The 12,747-nt window shown below is 36.2% G+C and overlaps 1 protein-coding gene across 5 annotated transcripts in view; it reads right to left on the bottom strand.

The window, feature by feature from the left end:
* Positions 1–12,747, bottom strand: part of LOC308702870 (uncharacterized protein) — a 71,830-nt gene that overhangs the window by 13,563 nt on the left and 45,520 nt on the right. For 4 of the 5 annotated variants that reach the window (XM_081386005.1, XM_081386006.1, XM_081386008.1 and 1 more), the window contains 3 exons: positions 11,849–11,998; positions 11,330–11,479; positions 2,822–2,971 (listed from right to left, as the gene is read on the bottom strand). In XM_081386005.1, coding sequence (XP_081242131.1) covers positions 2,822–2,971; positions 11,330–11,479; positions 11,849–11,998 — 450 coding nt within the window. The remainder of the gene's footprint in view (positions 1–2,821; positions 2,972–11,329; positions 11,480–11,848; positions 11,999–12,747) is intronic. The other variant, XM_081386007.1, reaches the window with a different exon arrangement.

Here is a 12,747-nt window from a genome sequence, read left to right as displayed (position 1 = left end):
CATGTTTTAGCATGTTTCTAGTATGTTGTTAGCATGTTTAACACTTGCTGGCACTTTTTTATATGTTATTAGGAGTCCATAACAGTGTTAAACATGTCACTTCCTGTTGCCAGCAGGTGGCGCTATGACTGTAACTGAATATAAGCATGGTCATGTGTTCAGGACAGAACGCTTATCAAAAGTGTGAAGTTTGGGGCAGATTGGACATTCCATGCCTGAGTTACAGCAAATTCATATTTAATTGCAGTAATATCATTCTTTAGCACTTAGCTAAGTGTTTGCTAGTATGTTTTAGCATGTCTATAGTATGTTGGTAGGATGTTTAGCACCTACTGGCATTTTTTTATATGTTATTAGGAGTCAAGAACAGTGTTAAACGTCACTTCCTGTTGCCAGCAGGTGGCGCTATGACTATAACTAAATATGAGCATGGACATGTGTTCAAGAGATAACTCTTATCAAACGTGTGACGTTTGGGGTAGATTGTACATTGCCTTCTTGAGTAACAACAAAGTCCTGTTTCATTGAATTAGCATGCTTTAGCACTTAGCTAAGTATTGCTAGTATGTTTTAACATGTTTCTAGCATGTTTAGAAGTCAATGGCATTTTTAACATGTTGCTAGAATGGCATCAACGTGTTAAACATGACACTTCCTGTTACCAGTAGGTGGCGCTATTACTATAACTGAATATTCTCATGTAGATATGTTCAGGACAGAACGCTTATCAAAAGTGTGAAGTTTGGGGCAGATTGGACATTCCATGCCTGAGTTACAGCAAATTCCTATTTAATTGCAATAATAGCATGCTTTAGCACTTAGCTAAGAGTTTGCTAGCATGTTTTAGCATGCTTCTAGTATGTTGTTAGCATGTTTAGCACTTGCTGGCACTTTTTTATATGTTATTAGGAGTCCATAACAGTGTTAAACATGTCACTTCCTGTTGCCAGCAGGTGGCGCTATGACTATAACTGAATATGAGCATGATCATGTGTTCAGGACAGAACTCTTATCAAACGTATGAAGTTTGGGGCAGATTGGACATTCCATGCCTGAGTTACAGCAACTTCCTGTTTCATGGCGAAACATCAAAATTTGTCAGGCCGCCGAGGACCCGCCCTTCGACGAAAACTCAAGATCTTCGCAATTTAACGTCGCAAAGGCCTTAAGATTACACTCACCAAATTTGAAGATGATCAGATTAAAACTGTAGGAGGAGTTCGTTAAAGTATGAGGCCTGAAAATGTCAAAAACTGCACAAAAATCTGGGAGGAAGTTCAAAATGGCTGACTTCCTGTTGGGTTTAGGGCTATGCTCCAAGAGACTTTTTTGTAGGTATTAGGTCATTACATGTATGTACCGAATTTCGTGCACGTACGTGGAACGTTGCGGGAGGCGCACTCCGTTGAACTTTTATAGGTGGCGCTATCGAGCCGTTTTGCCCCGTCCAATTCTGAAACCTATATCAGATGTAAATTTTCGCCAGTTCTGACGCGTGTGCAAAGTTTCGTGAGTTTTCGCGCATGTTTAGGCCCTCAAAAATGCAATTCAATGCGGAGAAGAAGAATAATAATAATAATAATAATAATAATAATAAACAGAGCAATTCCAAGAGGGTCCTCACACCATCGGTGCTCGGGCCCTAATAAACAGAGCAATTCCAAGAGGGTCCTCACACCATCGGTGCTCGGGCCCTAATAATAAACAGAGCAATTCCAAGAGGGTCCTCACACCATCGGTGCTCGGGCCCTAACTAAAGTTTATCATTTTCACTTCTTTTTAAGTCTTATCAGTTTAAACATTTGCTATTTTAACTATTCAGTACTCGCACGCGCTCTCTGAGAGATGTTTACTCTGCGTGCATAGCCCATACAGTAAAGCCGTCTCAAAAACAGCTCGCGAGTAACAAAAGTTCTTTTTCGCGGATTATATTGATTTAACCGGGGGGGAAAACACGCAAAATTGTGTAAAAATTCCGGTCATGGTTAGTATATTCGTAAACAGTTGGTTATGTCTGAAATAAGCATAAAACGCGCATGACAGTGTGACAGAAAGTATCATGAAAACAGTAATGGATTCGGGCACTAGCTCTTAAAGTGACAGCAGCCATATGTGTCTGTCATTAATGTTGTCGACAAAACAACAAAAGATAGCTTTAATTGTAAGGAATCAGAATTAATAGCCTATGTATTTAATTTAGTCAGGACTCAGGACTAGTGTTATTTTACATTTGATTACCTTGTTCAGTTTCTGTAGTATATCTGAATACTAGTGTTAGACCTAGCCAAAAACTTTTCTCTTTATTTGTATTTTTTATTATTTTGTATATATTTTTTGCTACTTTTTTCAATTTAATTCAAAGATTGAAATCAAGCTTCCTTATGTTGTGTAAACTCGTGTAATAAAAAAAATTGTGTAAATGTAATAAAAAAAATTGTCTAGATTCTTTTTCTATATCGTCATAAATATCATTATTGCAAATATTCTTGAAATATTGTGATATCATTTTAAGGCTATATTGCCCACCCCTAATACAGACACATGACAGAGAAGCCATATCATTGAATGTCTTTTTCACAGGGGTTTTTGGTTCTTTTGCTTTTATTGCTGTAAGGACCTTTGTAATAACTGAAATCATTTGGCGAAGTGATATGGACATCTAATGCGGTCAAAACCTGCCTGGAACTACTTTAGCCGTGCGTTTCCCTGAGAATAATTACACACCTTAGAACGTTTGTCAACAAATCAGAATAATCTAATCTAATCTAATCTAATATACAGTAATATAATATATTATAATATAATATAATATAATAAATACCTTTAACTGGAGCCATACACTGAAGTCCACATCCAATGCTGCAGCATTTCTCATTGTTGGCACAGTCACTGTCATCGGCACACGGCACAAAACGTATCAGGCCACATTTTGCTGCTTCATATTTTGTGCTTGGACACACTCCTGGGTTTGCTGTTATACAGACACATGACAGAGAATCCATATCAGTGAATGCTGAATAGGGCTGGACGATTTTGGCTAAAATCATAATCGCAATTAATCAAACAAGTTACCTCGATTACGATTATTGAACGATTATTTAAAAAAAAATTCCTATGTCACTGGCAAGGCTTATACTGTAAATACGTTCACGGTTATTTTTTCTAATGAAAGAGTTAGGGATGTCCCAATACCACTTTTTCACTTCTGATACGATACCGATGCCACAGCTTTGGCTATTTGCCGATACCGATATCAATCCGATATCTTTATTTTATTCTTGAACTAATACTACTAATAATAAAATATATGGAAGCACTTTCCTCAATTAGCCACATAAAATGGAGAACAAATACTTCTCCAGTATATCCACAACAACTGATGATAATGAAAGACTGCCACCCTTTATTCAAAAGGCCTTGAGATATGTTTGGTAACCTGAATGAATTTAAAATTAATTTGCTATATTTCAGATCACTATATTTGTTTCTTTTAAATTTTTATTAACTTTAACTTCTCATCTGAATTATAAATAATTTATTTCTGTATAAAATAAAACTACCATTAAAAACACATTTGATTTTATTTTTTAATCAATGTAGAATGTGTAACTTAAAAATAAAAAGATTAATGCTCTGTTTTAGGACAAGAAATGAAATCCAATGCAATATGATGAATTTCCAAAAGATGAGATAATTTTTGCTTTTTGATAATTTTATTAAAACAAGTAATAAAAACTCAGTGAGTGTTTTTTTTTTTTTTGTGCGTTCCCGAGATTAGACCTTCCTTAACATAATGCCGAAAACCCGAAGTCTCTAGGTGGTCTGGTTGAGGAGTAGATAGAAGTGCAAGATTGGTGCGCACAGACAGAACAGAAATCATGAGTTAACAATCGCAATTTTGTCCGGTGGAAAATTGCGCTAAAAAATGTACACAGTGTGTGTGTGTGATTTTGGTTGGGTGACAGTTGTAGGTTACAGTTTGACAAGAGTTTACAGTTTGACAAAAGCACAATGTTTTACACAAATATAAGTAGGCTAAACACTTTGCAGTTTTAATGATGTCCTGTATGAACAAATTGACGTTGATGTTATAATGACGAATGATGTTTTTATGTTTCCACTGTTCGATCGCGCCCGTGCCTCTCTCTCTCTCTGACACACACATTCCAGCATTGCAATCTTGACATCGCAGCCTGTTCATTATGCTGCGTTCACACCAAACGCGAATAGAGCGTCAAATTCACGTCTATCGCGTCTAGTTCTACGCTCAAACATTTTGAATCCATTCGCGCGTCCAAAGCGAATAGGACGCGATAGACGTGGTCCGTGAGGGTACTGCAGGTGGTCCGTGGAAAGGCAAAATAAAATATAATTTTTTTTTTTTTTTACCTTCATTTTACCAGGAAATTCACATTAAAAAAAAGTAAAAAGAATATGTAGGCCTATATTGATATAACATTTTAATTAAATTGTCAAGTTATTGTGTGATTACTAAAAAAGCCTAGTGGTGTTCGGCCGTGACATTCAAGTTCAGTGCCGTTAACCACAACATTGGTTCGGTGGATAGCAACAGGTTCTCTGAAGAGAAAAGGGCAAAGGCAAGTATGGTATCATTATCACATCACACGCATAGCCTTTAATGATGCGTTCACACCACTTCAAACATTTGTTTTTACGCGCGTCAATTTCGCTCTTTACGCGCGAATTGATACAAAGTGGTCAAGCGTATCACTAGACGCGGCAGACATATGATCCCTTTTTGAATTTGACGCGCTATTCGCGTCCGGTGTGAACGCACAGTTATATGAAGGACTAAAAATGACAGAACGAAAAATAAATAAATAAATAAATAAATAAATAAATAAAAGTAGAAATAAATAAATAAACGCAGAAATAATAGTGAAAATAAATACATTTTGGTAATATAAATGGCTATTTCTGTATTTTTACATGTATTTATTTATTTATGCATTTCTATATGTATTTATTTATGTATTTATACATTTATTTATATATTTATGTATTTATATATTTATTTATATATTTATATATGTATTTATTTCTACATTTATTTATTCCTACATTTATTTATTTCTGTATTTCCACATTTCTACATTTATTTATTTATGTATTTCCACATTTCTACATTTATTTTTCCCTGCGCATGTATGCTAATTGACCTATGGCTTATGGAAGTAACATGGAACATGTTAAACATGGAACATGGAACATCGACACATGGAAGTAACTTTTGGTGACAATGATTATATTTTAATCTACATATGAATGAGATTTCAGATCCTCAGTGATATGGAACCTCATTAGTGATGAACAAGTTTCTGTTCACAAAGCTATCGCATGGCTTCAGAAGATTTACAGTTACATTTTTTACATCTATTTGTTGATTTAGCTGACGCTTTTTTCCACAGCAGCTTACAATTGAAAGACTTGTATTGTAGCACAGAAGTTGAATGAACCGCTTTGATGGTGTATTATTTTTGGAGCTTGAAAGCTGTCATTACTATGAACTGCTATTGAATGGAAAAAGAGTTTGCATGGAAAAAAAAACCCATTCTTTTAGAAACAGCATTTGGAATGAGCTCTTCCTTCTAGCTTAAGCATATGTACATGGTGTTTGTGAACTTACACTAATCTCTTTGTTGGCAAATTTCACTTCTTCTTTTTGGTTCACTTTTAGTTCACTCGATACTTCACATTTGTAGTTAATTTTGTCTTTGCTTTATAGAGACCAGCCCAATAGGTCCTTCCCCCAAAACCTCAAATATGATCACCAGACAACTACAAGAAAACTACAAGAGCTCAAGAACTCGTTGCATTCCTGAAAAACTCATTTTTGAGGTGACAGATGCCAGTGTTGTCCATGATACAAATTCCAAGTATGTGGTAAGTACACAAGACACAACTGTGAACCATTTCAATCATTTTTTAGCAATTTTAAAACACATACACATATATATATATATACAAACATTCAAAACAGCATTTTATATTTGGGCCAATGACATACAAGATTGTCCAAATAAAAGTCATTTTTACATGACTTTTCCTGTCTCAAAGTTTTCGTACACTGTTATGCTTTTTCAGACATTACCTTTCATGTAATGTGTAATATAGCTGTTTGAGAATGTAAAAGGTCTGCAAAGTTTCTGTCTCCAAAAGAAACGATTCTGAACTGCCTGAAATGAGACTTTAGTAATACCAGTCTTACTTCCTGCTAGAACCTACGTAGGTTTGTAAGAAATTTGCATAATGCCAGCCTATAGTCTTCATTAGCTGCCCGTGAACAGCATCTACCTTGACCCTCAAACAGTGTAGTTGTAGCTGAGACTGAAAGAGTTTGTGTTGTCGAGAAGACACTGTTTTCTGCGCTACCAAAGCAAATCCAATTTGCATGAACTTTCAAAGGATGAGGACTCTGGTCTCGAATAAAAAAGACACCATCATTACTGTTTATCTCACTGTGTATCAAGTGCGAAGGATGATCCGGAACCGAAATTCAGATATGGTGCGTTTCGTTTGGTGGACCAATCACAACAGACTCTGAGCTATCTTACCAATCAGAGCAGAGCAGGCTCTCGGAAAGGAGGGGTTTAAAGAGACTGGATCCTTTATCGCAGGGGTTCTCAAAGTGGGGTCCGCGCCCCTCAGCCAGGGAGTCCTCAAAATAAATGTAGGGCCCTATGATTTCCGCAATGCGGAAAACGCGGACGGAGTCGCGGAATCCAGTTATAAAAATGGAATTTGCAGTATAACGCGGAATGTCACAGAATTTAGCCAATTTTGGATTAACAAATCAAAAGTAGGACTGTACACTTTATCAAATTGCAATCTGCACTAGCATCTGTGAATATTTAAGAGCAGAAAGACTGCTATTTAAATATGAACTCTGCATGTTCTGAGCGTCTCTGTGTGAATGAGCGGTTTCATCTGTACACATGCTCAAGCACGCGAGACGCTCATGGTGTTTTTTAGCGTTTAAAACTGCTGTCTCACTATATCAGGACACGAACACATGAACTTCATCTCCAGACTTGCTCTGAGAGTCCCTTCACCAGCGTTTCACTTGATGAAACTATCATCATATCACACTTTTTATCTTGTTGTTGAAGTGAAACATTTAAAAAAAAAAGTGCAACCAAAAAAATGTTATAGAAATTTAAGTTTATGAAAAATATTTATGAACATTATAATAAATATTTTATCTAAAATATATATTTTATGAAACATTTAGAACTCTAAAACTGATATACATTCAAAGCCATAAATCTAAACAGGTTGTGTTCCGAATTTGAGGATGATATCTAAAAAAATTAGCTTTCAGTAAGATTTTGTTTGGGCGCAGTACCAGACTTTCCCCATTGGATGCCAGCAAAACTCCACTGGTGAACACAGTGATTGAATTTTCGATTTGCAGTCGAGTTTTTCTCTCTCAAATATTACAAGCACACAAACACACTTTTTATATGGAATTATCTTTGCATAATTTATCCAATTGGCTCTATAATATGGCGAAGCAGAAAACAGGAATAAAGCGAGTATTTGCTTTATAGGCCTAACCTGAAAAAATGGCACCATTTGATAATTTTTTTTTAAAATGTCAATTTTGAAGCCTTGCCAACAGAATGAAAGCCTATTAAAAAAGATTGCATCATTTTATAGTTAAACGGCACAGGGATTAAAAAATGCAGTTTTAATTAATGGGTTTCAATGGGGACATTTTTGTCCTTGAGGCGCTGAGAGGAAGTATTTTGTGTAACTAGTGCAAAATAGATTTTTTAAAGAAAATGATGATGAAATAGTAAAATTCCAATAAAAATACACACCCATGCCAAATTTTATGCAGTTAGCATTAACAAAGGCAAAGTGATCAAAAAAAAAAAAAACTGAAAAAGCCAAAAATGTCCTCAAGGATGCACAAGAGTAAAATCCATCCTTGCAATGCAGAGGTGACACAGAAGCGGCATCAAAACTAGCATTAGCCTACTATATTGTCAATTCGTTTACAATTGCATAAATAAAGATATTCGATATTTAAATATTAAATGATTTATCATTTTAACGTTTTAATTAAAGGATACTTTAAATATGAAACTAAAACCATTAGGTGGCGGCAAGTCACAGTCTTAATAAGCGAGTTGTTGGAGTCATTTAACGTTATTCAACCGATTTGTTATTCAACGCTGATTCGTTCAGAAAAACAAGTGATTGTTCATTGAATCGTTAAAGGGGGGGTGAAATGCTATTTCATGCATACTGAGTTTTTTACACTGTTAAAGAGTTGGATTCCCATGCTAAACATGGACAAAGTTTCATAAATTTAATTGCACGTTTGAAGGAGTATTTCTGTGCCAAAAATTGTCCTTCCGGTTTGTCACAAGTTTCGGAAAGTTTTTTTCGAGTATGGCTCTGTCTTACGTAAGATAGAGTGGAATTTCCTTATATGGGTCCTAAGGGCACTTCTCCGGTAAGATCGCGGGCGCGCGCGCAACCGTAGACCAGAGCAAGAGAGCGAAAGCAGTTCGCCATCAAAGCGCCCTGCCCGGCTTTTGGGAAGCCAATGTCACCAAAGAAGTGTGTTTTTGGTTGCCAGGGCAAGACAACCCTGCACAGATTCCCAAAGTACCCGGCGTTAAGGGACCCGTGGATGGAGTTTGTTTTTCCTGAGCATAAACGGAGTTGTGTAAGACTGTTGTTCCCTGCATTTCGACGATGATTGTTTTATAAACAAAGCCCAGATCGATGGATTTGCAGATCGTCTAATGCTTAAGGATCGAGCAGTCACAATGATAAAGGTCCGGTGAGTAAAACTGCTTCTAATCTATTGTCTCTGTGTGTTGTTACTAGCTCGGCGCGTTAGCACAGCTTTAGCTTCGCCCACACGGCCCGCCTCCAGCCGCTCGTTTTTTTCCGGAAAGACTCGGTACATCCAATCTTTCTTAATATAATATAATAAAACTAAAGACTTTTTGGAGATATGAAGGGTGCAATACTACTCTATAGGTACTCAAGATTAACAGGAGATTGAGTGAAAATGAGCATTTAACCCCCCCCCTTTAAAATGATTCGTTCAAAATGCGGATTACAGTAAAAAAAAAAAAAAAAAAATTCATCGCTGTCTGTTGGACCACAGCCTCATTATGAAATTCTCGTCGGCAATATAAAGCGAAAATTGACTCACAATGTTAACTTTACTGTTAATTTAACTGTTGTATTAAATAAATAGCACATTTGCAATTGTGCAAAAGAAAACGGCACTCTTGCTCATGTGATATTCTAATATAACAACATAATATGATATAAATATAAGACAAAAACTCATTTGGGGACATCTATTAACTGACACATCACGCAGTGACAGCAAGCATGAGAGACAAACGCGATGTCAGCTCGCACTCGCAGTGCCTCGTAGAGAGTTAAAACAATGATTACAATATCATCATAGTTCACAGACAATATCGCACACTCCTAAGCACATAAAGAATGAAGAACTTACAACTGAACTGACATTTACTCGTTTTCTTCTCTCCTCTCGCGTGCAGGAGACAGACGTAGGCTAATATGCTGCCGTAAGTGATGCGAATTGTCACGTGAACAAGCAAATCCACCAAGATAGAATTAAAAAAATAATACGTAGGCCTATGCTAATTAGATAGTTTTAATTTCGAAACCATTTAGATAAGTCTAAGTCAAAGTGTCATCTAAAATTTAAGACCTTTCATAAGTAAAAATAAGACATTTTTAAAAATATATATTTTTTGAGATTTTTTATGGCCTTAGATTAAAAAAATAATAATTTAAGACCTTTTAAGACTTTTTAAGAATCCGCGGGGACCCTGTAAAAATATTGTGAAATATTACAATGTAAAATATCTGTTTTCTTTGTGAACATTGTAAAGTATAATTTATTCCAGTGATCAAAGCTGAATTTTCAGCATCATTACTCCAGTCTTCAGTGTCACATGATCCTTCAGAAATCAGAAATATTTTTATTTGGAATGCTGAAAAATGTGTGTATTCATATTTTTGTGGAAACTGTTTGTGTTTTCAACATTGATAATAATCAGACATGTTTCTTAAGCATTGAATCAGCATATTTGAATAATTTCTGAAGGATCATGTGACACTGAAGACTGGAATAATGATGCTGAAAATTTAGCTTTGATCACAGGAATACATTTTGCAAAATGCTCAAATAAAAAAAAAGATTTTTTTCAATTTTTAACAATATTTCACAATATTACTGTTTTTACTGCATTTGTCATTTTTATAAGAATTTTTCCACTTTTACACAATCTATTCCATAAAATATAGATTGCAGTGCGAGACTACCTAAAATATAGACTACCTTTGCTGTGCGTTTCCCTGAAAATAATTCCAGACCTTAGAATCTTCGTCAACCAATCAGATTCAAGCATTCAACAGACCTGTAGTATAATGTAAAAAAAAAATTTTCGAAGTTGTATATTTTATTGGAATATTTTTTACAGGAAAGAACTATTTTAGTCTTTCTACTTTAAAATGTCATGTTTTCTTCAATGTGTTACTTGCTGTTCTTTCTGTTTTTAATGAGGTCAAGACTTGTCTGGAACTACTTTAGCCGTCCGTTTCCCTGAAAATAATTGCACACCAATCAGATTAATATAATATAATGTTTTTTTAGGTGAGATTGTAGTCATTTAGACCTGAAATATGTGACTTATATATAAACATAGTGCATATTTGACCATTTGTTTAAATGTTTTTTAGAGATTGAGTTCCAGACCGTCAGCGGCCATTCAGCGCTCATGAACCCGCAGAGAACAGCTTTATCTTGGCCAGTCCTTCTGGAATTTGTCGCTGGCTCTTATGTAGATAGTGTTTAAACATGAGGTATAATTCATTTTTGGTATATAAGAAGAATATTAGCTATAGATGGAGGTAATGCACTCGTTTTGACGATCTATCTCTCATAATATTCTACTCTACATAAAACAATAAGCTTCAATGAATAGACTCAGCGTTCCTTCGTTGCTAGTTCTAAAGTGACGTTTTACAATTAGTAACGGAGGGTTGGGCTAAACTGTCAAACTGTCAACTAGAGATTTGAATCCGTGGAGGAGGGAAATAGTTCTGCACAAAAGATGGGTTTTAAAGACCCTCCATTGTTGTGGGTTATCTTACAAACACAACATCACACTGTTAGCCGTGAGATATGGCTGTATATCAGAACGCTGTGATTACCTACGGCACTCCGCCACGGCCAGGCTGTTATACAGTCATATCACACTGCTAGAGCGAGATATTGCTTTAATATAATATAATATAATACCTGTAACTGGAGCCATACACTGAAGTCCACATCCATTGTTGCAGCATTTCTCATTGGTGGCACAGTCACTGTCATCGGCACACGACACGAAACTTATCCAGGCACACATTCCTGGTTTATATTTTGTGCTTGGACACACTCCTGGATTGTCTGTTATACAGACACATGACAGAGAAGCCAAATCACTGAATGCTGAATGTCTTTTTCACTGAGCTTTTTGGTTCTTTTGCTGTTGTTGCTATAAGGGACTTTGAAATAAATGAAATAATTTGTCAAAGTGATATGGACATCTAATGCGGTCAAGACCTGCCTGGAACTACTTTAGCCGTGTGTTTCCCTGAAAATAATTGCACGCCTTAGAATCTTTGTCAACCAATCAGATTAAAGCATTCAACAGACATAAAATAATAATATAATATAATATAATATAATATAATATAATATAATATAATATAATATAATATAATATAATATAATATAATATAATATAATATAATATAATATAATATAATATAATACCTGTAACTGGAGCCATACACTGAAGTCCACATCCATTGCTGCAGCATTTCTCATTGTTGGCACAGTCACTGTCATCGTCACAGGACATGAAACGTATCCGGGCACACTTTCCGGCTTCATATTTTGTGTTTGGACACACTCCTGGCTTTACTGTTATACAGACACATGACAGAGGAGCCAAATCATTGAATGCTGAATGCAATTTTCACTGTAAAAAAAAAAAGATTTCTGGAAGATGTACTGTACATATTATTGGAATACGTTTTTCAACAAAGACCTATTTCAGTCTTTTCAGAACCAGATTTTCAGTCTTTTCAGATCCTTATGTCCACCCTCTCATCATTGGGCATCACAGGAACTTCCCTCCATTAGTTCGAGTCCTATCTCACAGGTAGGTCCTTCAGGGTCGCTTGTAGAGGCGAAGTATCCAAAGCACATCAACTGACCACAGGGGTTCCTCAGGGTTCAGTTCTTGGACCCTTGCTCTTCTCAATCTACACCACATCACTGGGACACATCATACAGGCACATGGTTTCTCCTACCACTGCTATGCTGATGACACACAGCTCTTCTTCTCATTTCAACCAGATGATCCCACAGTAGCTGCACGGATCTCAAGCTGTCTGGCGGACATCTCGGCATGGATGAAGTAACATCACCTGCAGCTCAACCTGGCAAAGACTGAGCTTCTCGTCCTCCCGCCAATCCGTCTCTACAGCACGACTTCACCATCCAGCTAGATTCATCATCAATCACCCCATCAAGATCGGTCAGAAATCTTGGAGTAATTGGATGACCAGCTAACCTTCACAGATCACATTTCAAAGACAGCTCGATCATGCAGGTTTGCACTGCACAACATCAGGAAGATCAGGTCTTTCCTAACTGAACATGCAGC

The sequence above is a fragment of the Scardinius erythrophthalmus genome (genome assembly GCF_964197995.2).
Source record: "Scardinius erythrophthalmus genome assembly, chromosome: 15".
Classification (NCBI taxonomy): Eukaryota; Metazoa; Chordata; class Actinopteri; order Cypriniformes; family Leuciscidae; genus Scardinius; species Scardinius erythrophthalmus.
Note: the sequence above shows the minus strand (reverse complement) of the source record. Positions and strands in the feature narration are given on the sequence as shown.